General features: G+C 40.9%; 1 protein-coding gene across 5 annotated transcripts in view; it reads right to left on the reverse strand.

Moving 5' to 3' along the window:
* The window catches only part of LOC127575732 (glutamate receptor 4), a 169,944-nt gene that overhangs the window by 99,788 nt on the left and 52,287 nt on the right, over nucleotides 1–17,869 (reverse strand). For all 5 annotated transcript variants that reach the window (XM_052025734.1, XM_052025732.1, XM_052025735.1 and 2 more), the window contains one exon: nucleotides 4,382–4,566. In XM_052025734.1, coding sequence (XP_051881694.1) covers nucleotides 4,382–4,566 — 185 coding nt within the window. The remainder of the gene's footprint in view (nucleotides 1–4,381; nucleotides 4,567–17,869) is intronic.

A 17,869-nucleotide genomic window follows, 5' to 3' on the forward strand; every position in this document is an offset into this window, starting at 1 on the left:
TTCTGAAAGATGTAAAAGGAGTATTACTGGTTCCCATTTTGTGTTGTTGCAATAATGAGAAAATCTACCCTCTTGTATGTGGCTAAGGCAAACCACGTACTAGGTTTGGTCACACTCTAACAAGTTTTTACAATGAGAATCAAGGGACAAGTGGACATAGGTCTCTGTTTTATTTCCAGGATGTCTATCCTCAAAGGAGACAATAAATCTATTAAGAAGCCTCTTGTCAATTTGCGAATTCAACTTAATCCTTTGAATGATGTCATCTTTTTCTGCATCACAGTTTAATTAATTTAACCACTGCAGTGGCAAACAGGCAACCAGCTGACACAACTAGATGGTTTGACTGATTATACAATGCAGTTCTGGATTATGCAGAATTAAGTGTTATCTTATGATAGAAGATGCAAACTCAGTTGAAATGAATTCACAACAGAAAATGTTTTCGCTCAGCAAACTTTTCCATCTCACTTGCGTATCTTGTGTTTTGGAGCAATTCCAAACACTAAATCTGGTTGCTTTGTTTTTAAAATCCATTTGCTTACAAGCAACTGAGATCTAATTTAATCTTGCACAGAAAATTTTCATGAAAGGTTTCACACCGGTAGGTCTTTAGTTTACATCAGTAAAGGTTCCTTTCTTTTAGTTCATATTTATGTTGTTTTACCTCTGTAGTACACATCATATGGCTGTGTGCCAGATTTATCCCCCAGGAAGGTACATCTAGTTTACTTCAGTAAGTGGTGAGCTATCTACACTTGCCACTCTCCTACCTACTCTTACCTGGAGCAGCCACTTGCTCCCAAGCTGGCTTGTGATTGGCAGAAAACAGCAAGCTCCGGCCTTAAAAATTGCTTTGACAGCCAACTAAGCCATGGCCCCAGGCTTACTGGCTGTCAAAAGTGTCAAAAGACATTGGATATTTGTGAATGCATCTGACAGGATCATTCAAAAAACTATCAAAAAGTATTAAAAATTAATCATACTATCAAGAAGTGCAAAGGTTACTAAACTTTTAAAAGATGTTTTATTGAAAACAATGGAAGACCAGAAAACACAAGAAAAAAGTTGCAGGATCTGCATCAGGTCTAACCTGGCATGAGTTCAGTGGGCCAATTTCCCAGTACAGCCTCCGCAAAGCTGTGGGACACTGGCACTCTGCCACCAACCTCCGAGTATCAGAGCAGTCGGAACAAAAGCAGTGTGCATCTCTCAGGAAATATGGTGCTTGTCCTCATGTGAGTGATCCTCAGAAATGTTTTGGAGTGAGAATCTGATTCCCCTCTCAAAATACGTAAAAGCTGTGCATCAAAGCTCTACCTGACCAAGTCCCATAACAATGTCTACTCAAAAAATACAGAATCATCTGCTTTTTATATCATCATGTCCTTTTTATTCCTACTGATTTTCAGGGAATCTTTACCTTCTTATCAGGCTGGATCTAACAACTTAAATACTTTAATTGGCCCAAATTGGTCTACTTCCCAAACACTTTGGGTGTGCTGTTACAATGTGTGTGATCCTGGCAGGAAGCAGAATATTTTATTGTTATCTATCCCATGATCGTTGCTGTTGACCCAGCATGGATAATGTGATGTGGGAGGGCAAAAAAGGCAGTACATGCAATCTAATGGGAGTGTCTGATTCATTGTGATTGAGAGGTGCTTTCGCCTTGACTTTCAGAGGACATAAATATAAATTCAGTGAGATTCCATGTTCAGTGCAGAGCCTTATTATTTATTCTCAATCATGGAGGTCAGTTTGCACACTTCGTTGGAATGAATCCCATTTCTTATAACGTCACGTTCATATCGCAGAACTACAGCAGTGGAAGCTTCTCCAAAATAGTCATCACTGAAATTCTGAATTCACCCTGTTTATGTCGCACATGCCTTTCAGAAATGCTATTCACAGAACTAGTGCTTTCAGTGTCACTAACATAATAAAAGGAGCAACAATTATCTTCAAGCCCCTACATCAAAGTTTAATAGACTCAGATGTTTAAACCTAATGTTAATAGCTATCATCAGCTCATACAGTGGGAGCTGATAACCGTCATTACCTAATACAGTAGGTGGTCATTTGTAATCAATCATTTTTAAGCTTCTAATGTTATTAATGTAATGCAAAGTTCATTCCTGTTTTAGATATGATTTGTTGTTGATAATACAGCCATAATTATTACAACTATAGCAATGTTAACGCTAAAACGTGCATTAACAGGTAACTTATAATCACTTGTTTATACATAAATAGTAAAGTAAAAGTTTACAATAACATATAAATAAATTCAGATAATAAAATGAGATGTTTATAAATGGAAGGGATGATGTAACATAGTGATGTCTTGCAATATTTAAGGTCAAATGTTTGCATGTGCTCACATTGCTATATGTAATTTGCAGATGAGACTAGCAACTTTAAGAATTTTATTTCTGGAGAGTGCTGGAGTCGTCCCAGAAGCTGCCTTTGGTAAATAGTTCAAAGCAAAGCAAGTCTGAAACATCTGAATAGGGAGCTATGGGAAATCACTTGGATCAGTGTGCTGCAAAACAGTTAAACTTTGCAGGAGGAGCAAAGTAAGATGCAAGGAAAACTGCCTGGTGTGTTATTTCCCCCCTCATCATGTGTGATCTTTCAGCAATCTTTTACACAATTGATCAGATCACCCTCTTCCAACACTTCTTCACTGTCCAACTTATATGAATGCTGTAACTTAGTTCTACTGTTAACTAATCATTAATAAATGTTACTTTCACTCTCAACCTGTTAGTTCCAGATTTTCCCCAAGGATCTATGCTTGGCACCAACCACTTCCTCACTTACACACTTTCAGACATTGTCCACAGTCAGAGGGTCCATTCTTCCTGCCCACAACCCCAGCTCCAATCTTCCATGTCTCCCAATGATTATGCTGTCAACTGTCAGCCCAACACACAGGCTTGTAAAAGCTGAAATTTCCTGCAACTAAATACTGGGGAGACGGAATCCATTATGTCAGTCCCAACCACAAATTCCATTCCTTTGCCATGGACCGTCTTCCCCGTAGGTAAGCTGGTACTCCAAAGCCTCTCCATCACAAAGAGTGCCTACTTCCGCTAACATTGCTTGTCTCTCTCCCCATACCAGAAAACTGAAGAACCCCTCATCCATGTTCTGATCATTTCCAGATTCAACTTTTCCAATGCTCCTCTCACCAGCCTCCCATGTTCCACTCTACAAATTTTAACACATTTAAAATTCTGCTTCTCACATTCCATCAGACACAAAGTCCTACAAACTCTTCGCCCTGACCAACATCAGCTCCTGATATCCCCAACATCTCAAATATAAAATTCTCACCCTTCTCTGTGAATCTCTCAATATCTTTAATCTCCTCCAACTCTACGCCTGCCATAAAACTTAAACTCTGCCCTCTTCTGCCACTGGCTTCTTGTGTATTTTTCAGCCCACCACCCTTTTGCCCCTTACCAGCAGTCCCATGGAATTCCTGGCCTGATCTTGACAAAGAAAAATAGATCATTTCTATCCATTTTGCATTATTGCCTAAAGTCAATATTACCTGCATAATTTTTATTGACTAGGGTTAAAAAAAATTTAAAATAATTCTGAGATATGTCATTGGCTTAAAGCCAATGGAAATGAGCAGGTAAGTTCCACTGCTGCTGGAAATTCTTTTATTTATATTGTCACTGCAGCACTGCAGTTCTGTGCAAAATACCCCAAAGTCTGAATGTTTTGACATGGCTAGGTCCCAGTCTAATATGTCTGCAAATAAAATGTATTCACTGTTGTAGTCAGACTGTCAGCAATGTCATTGGTTTTATTTGTACCAATTTTTAAAGGATTCCACAGATTGATGCATGGCAGCAACTTGTCAAATTTGGTTAAGATTCAATACTTGTGCATTGGCAGGAAGCAGAATGTTTTCAAAACAATGCATACATTAGTCAATGAGAAGAAACTGCTTAAACATTGCTTAAGATATGACAGATGCTTTAAATTGAATGAGGCTGCAATTGATATTCAAGGATGGACTCACAGCAAATTGAAAGATAACGTCACACCTCGATCCTTCAGCTTCTGCAGATATGTGGTGACCTTTTCAATTTTCAAAGTATGAATATCCTTTGTTCTGCACAATGCCACAGTATTCTCAGAATAAACTGATCAATTCTAATCTTATTTTAGCTTTGTTTTTGATTTTGAAGTTCCACTGCAATCTCAGAGGTACGTATTACTAACAAGAACTTGCTGAAGAGAAGGTGTGATCAGTTTTCCAACTATATAGTTTCTCAGCAGTAAGCATTTCTTCGACATACAATGATGTTATTAGATGAGGAATGAATTACTAATATTTGATTGAAATCAATAGCATTACCTGTTCCATAATGTTGTGAAGCCTCTCTACTTCACAATCTACCACAAATCTCTTTTCCTGTTTCCGTTCCAGGTCTTCTAAAAGTCGTCGGTAACTGGCATCATTGAAATTCTCAATACAGATTGCGCTCACTTGCCAGCCATTCTGCCCTGCTTTCTCCATAATCGACTGCAGTATGGAATAACCTGCGTTAGGTCATAAAGCAAACTTAATTTAAGGAAAATGCAGCTTTTGTTTGCTGGTAGATGAGAGCATTTGGAGGTCTAACTCAAATCTATCAATCTTTTAATGAGTGGGATGCTACTGTTTAATATGATCTAGGAGATAATCTAAGCAAGAAAAAAATTTTAATTTGCCATGCAGCCCTCCTTGGGGAAATTTAAATTGTTAAAACAAATACATCGTCATACATCCCTAGTCAGTGGTGTTAAATGCACTCTCTGCTTTCATCAGCACTTTGTAACCTACCTCTAAGCGTTCAATTCCATGAAATTTTAGAGGCAGAATACAATGTGCTGCCACTCCCAGACATCATACTTAACATGACCAACCAGGGTTGAATTTCTAAACAACCATATTTTCATTTCAGCTTTTCCAATGCCACAAGAACAAAGTTTGCACAGGATAATTTGAATCTTGGATACCTCCAGAAACAAAGTGCTCATCATTGTCATGAAATGAGTATGGCATTGTTGTCCCTGCCAATCCTCCCCCTTCCCCCCCACATCTGTCAAAGTGGAATACACAACAGACTGACAATTCACCAGCTACAAGCTTAAACGGAAACTAGCAGGGCTCACTTAATTAGGACTGCCAAGTTTCCGTTCTTTATTCTCTTTCCACCAGTGAATTTATGTGCATAACACAATGATGGTGGCTGAAACAGGTTTTAATTTGTGGATAATTTTAACCATTCCTTGAGTGAAACCAGTTACGATTATAAAATGCACAGTAAATAAGGTGTTCTCCTGGTTCTAAGCACCAACACAAAATAGTAAAAACACATAAAACTGGAACCATCTTATGAACCTCAAAATGTGTCCAAGTGTGACTGAGAGAAGGTGTGCTTTTTTAAAAAAAAATAAAGGTCATACTTTGGATTAAAATATTAGATTTTTAAGATAAAGGATATCTCAAGGAAGGTTACAAACTAAAAACGTCAATCAAATTATCTCAGCCGAATGGCAATAGTCAGGAGATTGCATCTGACTTGGAGATTAATGTATCTATTAAACATCTGACACATCTTCATGATTTTATTACCAAATACATATTTATTCCATGTTTGCATAAATGCAGTGTTGGGAAAAAAATCTCATTTTCAGAACTGATAGCAGAAAGCACATTATAGATGGTTCTGTGCCAGCCTCAGGCAAGTCAAACCTTTGACATATTACTGCACAGTAGACTGCATTGAATCTCAGAAACAGCACATTGCAGCAGCATCAAACTGCATTGGGAACTGGAGAAGCTAAAAGCCAGTCTTTGAGCAAGAATTAATTACCGATCCAGTAGGACATTGAGGATGGGGACCAGAGAATTATAGGGTGGATACTGCACAGAAGGTAGCCATTTGGTCCATCGAGTCCATATCAGCACAATCCTATTAATCTCCTTCCCCATCCCCCCCTCCCCCCGCTGAAGCTGTGCATATTATTTTTTCCTTGTGCCTATCCAACACCCCTTTGAAAGCCTTGATTAGCTCTGCTTTCACTACATGTACAGGTTATGAGTTCCAGATCAAAAATACTCTCATTACATAAAAAAATCTTTCCATAGATGCTGCCTGACCTGGTCAGTTATTCCATTTTTAATCTCACACACACAGTTTAAGCTGGTTTATCAATGTTAAAATGTTTTTTCCTAATACTTTATTGTGCAATCTTAACTTTAACCTTTGCGTCAATGTGATCACTAATGAAGTTAAGCGATGTGAATGCTCACCATGATTAAAAAATAGTGATTTATTTTTAACTAATTTTCCTGTTCAAATCATTGCCTGATGCTCAGAAGGGCACTGACTCACTCTGGGGTCTTTCCACAGATGCCATCTGCCCTCCATGTAATCACAGTTAATGTAATAGCACAGTGATATATGGCAGGGTTTACAACAGAGAAATTAGTAATGCCAAGTCTAATTCACTCTTCATCCAGCACCAACTGTGGTAACCTCTGGGATCTCTGTACAATGTTACACTAGCTCTAAATAGCTATTGTATTTGGAATAACATCAGCTAGTGTATGACAGGTTATTTGATTATGATAATAAAATAAATGGTTAAACATATAGCTTGCACATATTGACCACCTCACAATGAATTCAGGCTTTTCAAAGGCACATTGTACAATTTAAAGAAAAAGAATGCATCTTGTTCTTCACATCCAAAAATGAACAAATGCTCAGTAAATGCTCAAGACAATTTATAGCACCTTCTGGTTACCAGCTGGCTGTTGTTGTCACATTGATGTATTACTGATGCACTAGGCCTTAAAACTGCCAATCTTTAATCTGGATGCTGGTTCCTTCATAATGAGATGCACTTCACACAATACATGCTCCCTTCTAACTGCCAGTAGTCTTCTTCACAATTGTGTCAAAAACACAAAACACAATAGATATTTACATAGTACCTTTTAATGTAGCAAGACATCCTAAGCCACTTTTAGAAGAGTTATCAAAAAATACTTAACATGAAACCACATGTCTGGGTGGATGACCAAAAGCTTTGTCGCACGGGTAGGTTTTAAGGAACTTCACAAAAGGAGCAGAAAGACGGACAAATACATTTAAGGAGGAAATACCATAAGCTTAGGGCCTTAGCAGCTGAAGCCCATTTACATGGGATATACAACATAAAAACAGGCCAATGAAAACTTCAGATAACTTCTCTGTATCAGTATCAGTTGTCTACCTGTGACATTGGATCAGCTTGTTTGCTATTTTCCCTCCTCCTTCTCCCTCTGGGAGTGGAGGATGTGCCCAGCCTAACGTGCCAGACATGTCCTCCTGCATTTCACAACTCTTACATTCTGTTCCCTTTGTTCTCACTCTCCAACTGCTCCCATTCACTCACTGACCAGATAACCTTGTTTACAATTTACCTCCGTGGTTTTACCCTTTCAGAAACACCCCCCTCCAACACCCTCCCAGCAGCTTAACAAGCTTCTTTAGTCTCCTTCCCAGCTCTGATGAAGGGTCATTGAGCTGAAACATTAACTCTCTCTACCCACGGATGCGGCCTGACCTGTTCAGTATTTCCATTATAGAAATGGGCCATTTGGTCCAACCAGCCCATGCCAACAGTTATGCTTTACTCAAGTCTCCACCTGATTCTCTCATCTAAATCTATCAGTGTAACTCTCTATTCCCTTCTCCCTCTTATGCTTGTGCAGTCTCCCCTTAAATGCAACCGCAATACTCACTTCATCCATTCCCTGTGGTAGCAAGCTCCACATCTTCACCAACTTTCTGATAATTTATACTGATGGTCTCTAGCTCTGCTCTCCACCATAACTTGAAGCATTATATCTAAATCCAGTCTATCAAAAACAATCATAATTTTAAAGACCTTAATTAGGTCACTCCCCAGATATCTTCTCTCAACAGAAAATGGATCCAGTCTATTCATCATTTCTATTTGGGAATCATCAAGAGACGAGAAAGGAATTCAATAATTCTGGAGAGTGCAAGAGTTTATGCCACAGAGGGATCTGAAAACAAGTGGGAGAATTTTAAAACTAAGGCATTGTTTAACTGGGAGATATTGGTCAGTAAGAACAGGAATGATGAGTAAACATGGAATTAGAAGCACAGAAATGTTATAGCACAAAATAGGCCATTCAGTCCTTTAGGTCTATGCTAGCTCTTGGTAGAGCAATTCCATCAATCCCATTCCCCTGCTCTTTACACCATTCTTTTGAAACAAAATTTTAGATGATTTTCATGGAGAGCAAACAAGGAAGGATGACCTGCAATGCTGGAAGAGTCAAATCCAGAGATAGCAAGGCCTGGATAATGGGTTTAGAAAAGGCTGAGCAATGTAGGTGGAAATAGGCCATCTTTATAGCCTGGGTATGCAGTGTCATATGGCCAAATATAACACGAGCAGTTTGGTTTCAGACTGAACAAGATCAGATCAATTAACAACATCAGCTAACATGGGAAACAAGAAATGAAGTTGGGTTACCATTGAATAGGGTCAAAGGAGTGGTTGATGATGAGGAAAGAATGGAGATAAACTGGCAAGTTTGGTGCTGGCACCAGGTAAGCAAAGGGAAGGGAGGAATGGAGGAGAGGTAACTGATCTTAATGAGAGAAATGTCTCCTTGCAATTGTTACTAGAAGTAGAGGAGCTAGGAGAGAAAGAGTTAGGGAGGGGGTTCGCAATAGAGAAAAACACCTGGGGTTATTTTTGTATTCCAGGATGATCCTGGGTCAGTAAATAATTTTGATAGTAGAAGATAAGGCTCAAAAGTGTTTTCATGGAGGGAATGGTGAAGCTCTGCGTTATGTCCAATTACATCTACATCCCTTGGTCATAGAAAGGAGAAATGGGACTAAAGGGCTGCCTTGGGAGCCAGCATGGATCCAATGGGCCAAGTGACCTCCTTCTCTATCTTTTTATGTATAAGACAGAAGGAAATGGGTTTTGAACTGGGAATGGAAATGGTGAATGATACAAAGAATCGGATCAGCGATGTCCCTATCCATGATTGAGATGAAAGAAGCAACAAAACCATGGTCAGGGCGGTAACACTAAATGGGATTCAAAAGCTTGTCCTGCGCATCCCCTTTCCCCCTCTCACCTGAAAGTTGTGCCCTCTAGTATTTGACATTTCTACCCTGGGAAAAAGATTCTGGCTGTTTACCCTATCTATGCCTCTCATAATTTTATAAACTTCTGTCAGGTCTTCCCTCAGCCTCTGATGCTCTAGAGAAAACAATCCAAGTTTGTCCAACCTCTCCTTATAGCTAGTACCCTCTAAGCCAGGCAGCATCCTGGTAAACCTCTTCTGAACCCTCTCTAAAGCCTCCACATCCTTCCTACAATGGGGTTACCAGAACTGCACCCAATACTCCAAGTGCAGCCTAACCAAAGTTCAATACAAATGCATTATGACTTCCTACTCTTATACGCTATACCCACATGCCTTCTTTACCACTGTATCCACTTATGTTGCCACTTTCAGGGACGTGTGGGCTTGGACTTCAAGCTCCCTCTGTAAATCTATGCTGGTAAGGGTCCTGCCATTAACTGCATACTTTCCCCTTACACTTGGCTTCACAAAATGTAACACCACACAACTGCCTGGATTAAACTCCATCTGCCATTTCTCCACCCATAACTGTAACTAATCTATATCCTGCTGCATCTTTTGATGACCTTCATTGTCCACAACTCCACCAATTCTTACTGGGCTCCTGGCAGGTATGTCGCTCTCATAATGGCCCAGAACTTGCTGCCTGTTGTGAATCATCTGCGCTTCCCGCTGACCTAAGAGGCAAATCCCGACTTCCCTTTTGAGGATCTGTGGGTGCAAAGTCCTGACTCCATCCTCAATGTTGAGGTCCTGCAGGACAAAAGGATCTTGCAAAAGTAAATGGCAAAAGTACAAGTAAAGTGGCCAGAATAGGCCCCACCAACAAATCAGCTGAACAAAAAAGTAACAAACGCATCTTGCTTCATTTAGTTAGAACAGTGCAGGTTGGAACTTTATACCCATTTGCATTACACCCAAATCTAAACTGTAGTCAGTACTCTAGGTTTGGGTTTTCTACTTATGGCAAGACATCCTTATTTACATTCCAGATTACTGGCAAATTGCCTTCAACATAATTGAACTTTCACACAATTGTATACAAGTTGCACTTGCTGTTTGATGACAAGTTAATTAACTTTAGCTACTGTCATGTTTACCAGGACTCCTAGCTGAATTAGAAGATTATAGTTTCAAAGCTTCAGTGAACCCAAGAGTGAGACTCATTGAAAACTTTCAAAATACAGTTTCCAAGCAATAACATTGATTTGTTGATGTTTACATTAGTCAGAGTATACTTTCAAACATATGTTACTGAGTGCAAACAGATTAATTGAAGCCACCTAAGAGACGCATATAAACAAACCTGTTATTAACCTATGACCTAAACTGTCTAGTTAAATAAATACTGCATTGCATAGGGATTACTAAAGTAGGAGCCAGTGCTTTTGGATTGAAGTTACTTTTTTTCCTTGGAGTGCAGACCCAGTGACAGTAATCATATATCTTATTCACTAAGTAGCTGCTTTGTTCCAGTTTCTGTAAAGGTTTAAATATTGGACAAGTCCCACCTGTATTGGAATTATTAAGCTATCGTCTTATTAACATGTCTACTATGCCTCATTTTGAAATGTCTGCACCTCTTACTCATTTTTGGCTTATCTGTGAAGTTACCAAAAATATTCTCTAAATCTGAGTGCAATGCCCTTCACGATTGCAGGACAATGGTGTGAAACCCTTAATAGATGTTGACAGTGCGCAGGGTTCCTGAATGTGTTAGAATGGCTGGCGTATGAGCTTTACCCAAGAAGGTTTTAAGTACCAGCAATAACAACACAGCAATTGGGAGGATAAAAGTTGCGTTTGTGACCTTATGATTCTGGCCGCAGGGGCTCCTCTTGTTCAGGAATAGCTCCATATGAATATGGTTCGTGAAAACAGTATGCCTGGTTTGTACAGAAATATTTCTCAGCTTAGAAGAAAGTGGTACCCCAGAAGCCAACAGCAGGTGGGTGGTTGGGAATGGGGGGAGGCTGGCTGGGGTGGCTTGTGGGGCAGTCATTTTACATTTATGGCCAGAGGTGTATTGTTTCCAAGACCAGTGGAAAAACCATCCTTTTGATGTTATCACTCTGAAAGCATGTAAAATGTGGAATCAGCCTCTACGCTTAGAATCTTTGTCTGTATGGCAATATAAATATGTTATTAAACCTACTTCTCTTTCTAGGCAGATCATTACCACATAATTCAAACTCAATAGATACTAAGAGAAAATTGGCTCTGATCTCTATAGCCCAGAAATCACTCATGACAAAAATCAGCAAATAACATGACCCACAGATTACATTCCACAGACAGCTTACTCTGACAGAGGAATTAACTAATTTCAGATAAACAGATTGCCTGTGTTAAAATGGCAGAGGGAGGAATGTCATATCTACTACTAACACCAACAATTTTTAGATTCCTATTGGGTGTGTTGCTGCTGACTTCTATTGTACTTCAGCACAGTTGCTTCATTCAAACACATCTGACCTATGTCAAGTAGTCAGTCTGTGCTGAGACTATCAACACTGCATCAGGCTGAATACAGAGAAACATGAGGAAGCGTAGGAAGTAGATAAGGCAGATGAGGCTTGATCCTTCTGTGGACTGTGCTGTCTACACCCTGAAACTGTGCACTCCAAAAAAAAATACAATAGATACGCCTAACACCAAAACATCCAAACAACCAACCTCCCTTGAGTTAATCATTTGCTGAGCATCCTTCTTCATACTGAGGCATGTCCACTTCATTGCTAGAGATTCAGAGTCACTGGATTGTCAGAGGCACGTTCAAGCTACTGCCACTGAATTGCACCAAGGGATTTGCTTAACCATCAGCAAAGCTGGAGGTCTTCAGTGAAAATGAGAGATGAGAAGAAACAGTGCATGGTCATAGTTGGCTGAGAAAGGGCTCCCAGGGTTGTGAATATGGAGAGTCTCAGCAAACACCTCGCGTCGTGGAGATGTCAATGTCCTGTACTCCCAAGAAGTTCTCAAAATAAATGACAGCCTTATATCCTGGCAGCTGACAAGTTGATGCAGTCTAGAGCATAGTCCTCTCAGGCCTGAGCCACAGGGACCAACCTCGGAGCTCTTCAATGCACCATTGTGGCCTCTCTTCTATGTTTAGTCAAAGTCATAGCAGCACTACATATGTCAACTTTGGCTCTTTTCAGCTGCCATAGGGATATCATGAACATCAATCAATCTGTATTTCACACATAAGCTGTATTTGCTTGATGCAAAAATAGCTTAGATACAGATTGGCTCTGCAGCATGTGTAGCATGGGAGCTACAGGAGCCAGTTCAATTCTAGATGCCATCCAACATTTGTGGTTTAGTTGTGGTGGACCACATATACACGAGTGTAGAGAGAGTAGAGCAGTGGGCTAAGCATGCATTGTTGAGGTGTGCCTGTGTTAATTGTCAGCAAGGAGCTGATGTTATTACCAATCCACACTGACTGTGATGTCCCGATAAGGAAGTCAAGGATCCAGTTGCACGGAGGTCCAGGTTTTGAAGCTTGGTGATACTGAGGGGATGATGGTGTTGAATGCCAAGCTGTAGTCAATAAACAGCAGCCAAACATATATTTTGCTGCTGGCTAGATACTCCAAAGCAGAGTGGAGAGCCAGTGAGATTGTGTCTGCTGTAAGACCTCTTGCGGCAGTAGGTGAATTGCAGCAGGTCCAGGTCCTTGCTTGGGCAGGAGCTAATTCTAGCCATAAAGAAACCTCCCAAAGCACTTCATCACAGTAGATGTGAGTGCTACCGGGCAACATTCGTTGAGGTAGCTCACCCTTCTTTTCTTGGGCATCAGTATGATTGCTGCCCTTTTGAAGCAGGTGGGAACCTCAGACGGCAGCAGTGAGAGGTTGAAGATGTCCTTGAACACTCCAGCCAATTGATTGGCACAGGTTTTCAGTACCCTGCCAGGTACACTGTTGGGGCCTGACTCTTTGCGAGGGTTCACCCCCTTGAAGGATGCTCTGACATCGGCCTCTGAGACAGAAACCACAGGGTTGCCAGATGCTTTGGGGATTCGCACAGGTGTTATTCTCCCTTTCAAAGTGTACATAAAAGGCATTGAGCTCAGTGATGAGTGAAGTATCACCACCATTTATGCTGTTAGGTTTCACCTTATGGGAAGTAATGGCATGCAAACCCTGCCACAGCTGTTGTGCATCCGACTGTGTCTCTAACTTCACACAGGATTGCCTTTTCACTCTCACGGTGGCCTTCCGTAAGTCGTACCTGGACCTTGTAGGATTCTGGATCGCTGGTCTTGAACGCCACAGATCTAGCCCTCAGTAGACTGCGGATCTCCTGGTTCATCCAGGGCTTCTGGTTTGGGAAAACTCTGTATGTTGTTGAAGGCACACACTCATCCACGCAGGTCTCGATGAAGTTGGTGACAGCAATTACATATTTATTCAGATCACAACTAAATGCCAAACAAGGAGGAACAGAGGGATCTTGGGGTCCACATCCACAGATCCCTCAAGGTTGCCGCGCAGATCGATAGGGTTAAGAAACCGTATGGAGTGTTGGCCTTCATTAGTCGGGGGATTGAGTTCAAGAGCCGCGAGGTGATGTTGCAGCTCTGTAGAACTCTGGTTAGACCACACTTGGAGTATTGTGTTCAGTTCTGGTCACCTCATTATAGGAAGGATGTGGAAGCTTTAGAGAGGGTGCAGAGGAGGTTTACCAGGATGTTGCCTGGATTGGAGAGCATGTCTTATGAGGATAGGTTGAGTGAGCTAGGGCTTTTCTCTTTGGAGAGAAGGAGGATGAGAGGTGACTTGATAGAGGTGTACAAGATGATAAAAGGCATAGATCGAGTGGACAGTCAAAGACTTTTTCCCAGGGTGAAAATGGCTAACATGAAAGGACATAATTTTAAGGTGATTGGAGGAAGGTATAAGGGGGAATGTCAGGGGTAATTTTTTTTTAAACACAGAGTGTGGTGGGTGCGTGGAATGCACTTTCTGAAGAGGTTGTGGGGGCAGATACATTAGGGACATTTAAGAGACTCTTAGATAGACACATGAATGATAGAGAAATGGAGGGCTATGTGGAAGGGAAGGCTTAGATAGATCTTAGAGCAGGATAAAATGTCGGCACAAGATTGTGGGCCGAAGGGCCTGTACTGTGCTGTAATGTTCTATGTATAATTGTGAAGCAAAAGGCAGAGAAACAGGAGGGTAAGGAAAAGACAAACCTGATGGCCCTTTCTGCCTGGGCCGGCTGAAAGCATCTCATCCAGCAAACACTTCCCTGATAACTAACAGCCCTGCATCTTTTTCCGTCATTGACCACCACGGCTTTATCTTGAGCACAATGCAAAAACAAAAAATACAAAATAAACACTCCAAAGCAAATGATAACTCAACACCTTTTGCATCAAAATGTCATCTAATCACTCTCACAATTACTTCAGTGCCCTTCCTCTGCTTCAAGGAAGTGCTCCCCAAGGCCTGAAGCATGACCTTGGTTGCTGACCCTTGGTGGAAGTGACTGTAGGACAACCTTGTGTAGCTCTGGTCCTCCATAGCCCAGCTTCACAGTACATCATCTTGTCTTGAATGGGCTGGCCAACTGATAGCCAACAGCAGGAACACTTGTTAAGAGGCAAGGCTAGAATTAGGACTGCAGTCACCCTGAGAAAAGATAACAGATTCATGCTTCGAAGGGTCGCTGCCACTTGCCTGAGGTGGCACCTGGATATTTCTGACCTTCTTTTGGAGGACAGATGGCTGGGCAGCTGAGACCCATCCTACAACCTCCCCTGAACACCAAAGCCTTGGTGGCAGCAGGCTGAGATTGCATGAGATGGTGATGCAGCTGGTAGAGCTGCTGCCTCATAGCTCCAGGCATCTGGATTCAATCCTGACTTCAGGTGCTGTCTGCGTGGAGTTTGCACGTTCTCCCCGCGACCACGTGGATTTCCTCTGGCTGCGATAGTTTCCTACCCCATTCAAAAAAAGTGCAGTAGGTCAATTGGCCACTGTAAGTTGCCACTTGTGTGTGGATGAGCTGTAGAAACTGGGGGAAGTTGATGGAATGTGGGGACTGGTTTAGGATTAGTGCGAATGGATGCTTGAAGGTCAGTGCAGACTCAATGGGCTGAAAGGTCTGTTTCCACACTGTATGACTCCATGAGATCAGTCTGAGATTCCACCAGAATGCTCAGACTTCAGAAGCACGAGAAACTAAATTTAACCTCCCCTTGTTTGTTCCATATTCAGCACTTTTCTCAGGGACATAAGGTACGATCTAATGCGATTTATATTTCTGAGCCAGCAATATTGATCAAATGAGCATTTACTAATTTTAAGATCAAAATATCCAAAAACCACAACAAGAAAACTCTCTCTGAAGGTTCTCTGCAGAAACCTTTAAGGATCCTGTTGACTAATGTGTGTAAAACCAGCCTCAAAGCTTGCCTGGCCCACACTTCCTGGTGGTCTGGTCAGAAATCTTTCAGACAGGAACTATGATTGTCATCTAGGAGCTTGGAGTTGGATCCATGTCAGCATGGGCCTCTCAATCTCCTGTGGACATTTTGGTGGATGGTCATTGGATACAGACTTTTGTGGCCATTCTCTGGGATTTCTGCCAATGTTAAGGTAGGAAATTGGAAGAGTTATTGAAATTCTGCCTTAAATTATTTTTAAAAAATAGCTTCATCACTCTGCTGCTTATTTTTGTTTCAGCAGTAGGATAAAGGAAATTAGTAGGGAACAGGAAGCCTGGTGGAATGTTTTTTGCTGCTGATGGCAAGGTCATTGACACAGATGAACAAACAAGGGGCTGCACATGGATCCCATGCCACAGCACAGAGTGATGCAGGGATGGTTTGATTGTATATTCTTTATTATTCTTCAGAATATACAGTTATTAATTATGGTTTATGTAACAGAGACATCCAACAAATGGGGACTGTAACTGAGTGAGGTATATGTCCAAGATCAGGAAAGAAAACAGAGGAAGTCTCACAAAACCATTGTGCATTTGCTGGATGCTGGAAAACATGACGAAGAAAATTACACAGAACAAGGCAAAGATGAGTGGATGCTCCTCAGAACCAACAAAAGGGATGAAAACGATTCTTAGTTTAAAAAGCAAAAATCCTTGCAGTGTCAGTCAGACAAGAACAAGCAGGGCAGTAGGTCAGCAATGAGACCGACACTGGCAGATGGGATCACAAACTACCAAGGAGACCCAATAGTCGAAAATAGGAAAAAGTTATAGGAAAGATAACAGACTAAAAAAGAAATAAAAACAGAAAATACTCGAAACACTCAGGGGGTCAGCCATCATCTGTGGAAAGAGAAAAAGTTAATAATTCAGGTCGAGGACCCTTCAAAACACAGAAACGAGCACAAAGATGATGAGGTTTGAACAGATATGGACTCCAAAGACAGAACAGGTCCGGAATATGAGAAAGCAAAACATGGAGAGTATGAATTTAACTTAACAACATCTGCATAATCTCAAAATAGGAATCTTTACTTTTTAAAATTAACAGAAAATATTGCATTTCCCTTTCCCATTCGATGCTCACAACTTTCTCAAAGATGCCAGTACCATAGATTGGCAGGGCAGGCTTCTGTTCTCCAAAGTTTCCAGGCAACAGGGCTGACTCATCTTTCAAAAAGGGAGTCAAATATCCTGGAGGTTTTGTTGGGAACTCTGACCAGCTACAAGGTTTTAATAATTATAACATTAAGTCAGCTGCCAGCCGTAACAAATTCATAACACCATGGATGCTCATAGCACATTTGCTCTGTTGTGGTTTATATCTAGTAGTTGTGAAGGTAATGGTTACTTTAAGGGTGGAGGAGTTGCTATAACCTGAAGGATTGTGACATATGGTTAATCACCGAAACAATATAGTATCAGGCTTGCACTTCATTTGAAGACCAACTGGCTCAACACTTGTGTTTTACTTGATGCTCCATGTGGAAATGAGTAGAGTCATGAAAATGGCATTCAGCTCTAAACCACTTCAGTAAACCCATGATACAGTATATTGGCTAAAATATAGGATGTACAGAAATCCCAGACTGAAGACAGTGATTTTGCAAATTTGCAAAAGGTGGCTTTCTTTAAAGTTAAAATAAGACTGGCACACACAGAGAAGCTAAAGACAAAATGGCAAAAATGACACAAATGAGGTATATTGGAATGCTCAGGAAATATGATATAGTATTTATTTGGACATGTCCTTTCAAGGCTAGTAACATTTTAGAGGCCATAGAAAACAATATTGAAGAACAAAGTTCAGCTATCTACTAGCAGAAAAAAAAGTCACATTACTAACAGAGGTGAGTTCTGACACTTACACATAACCAGCAAATTGGCTGGCACCACAAAATGCAGTTGACATCCTTTTTGATGAAATAGTTGCAGAGTTAAAAGCATACCTTGACCCAGCACCAGCTGAGATATTTCAGAAATAAAAGTTCAGTACTTGTAACCAGATACCAGAGGAGGTAATTGGGGATTACATTGTCAATCTGAAGGATTTAGCAAGGCAGTATAATTTTGGAGTGTTGTTGGACAACACGTTGAGGGACAGATTAGTGCGAGAGATAAGTAACAAGCAAATACAGGCCAAACTCTTTAACAAGCAGGACCTTACACTTGAGTAGGCAATGAGAACTGCACTTTCAATGGAAA

The sequence above is a fragment of the Pristis pectinata genome, chromosome 11 (genome assembly GCF_009764475.1).
Source record: "Pristis pectinata isolate sPriPec2 chromosome 11, sPriPec2.1.pri, whole genome shotgun sequence".
NCBI lineage: Eukaryota > Metazoa > Chordata > Chondrichthyes > Rhinopristiformes > Pristidae > Pristis > Pristis pectinata.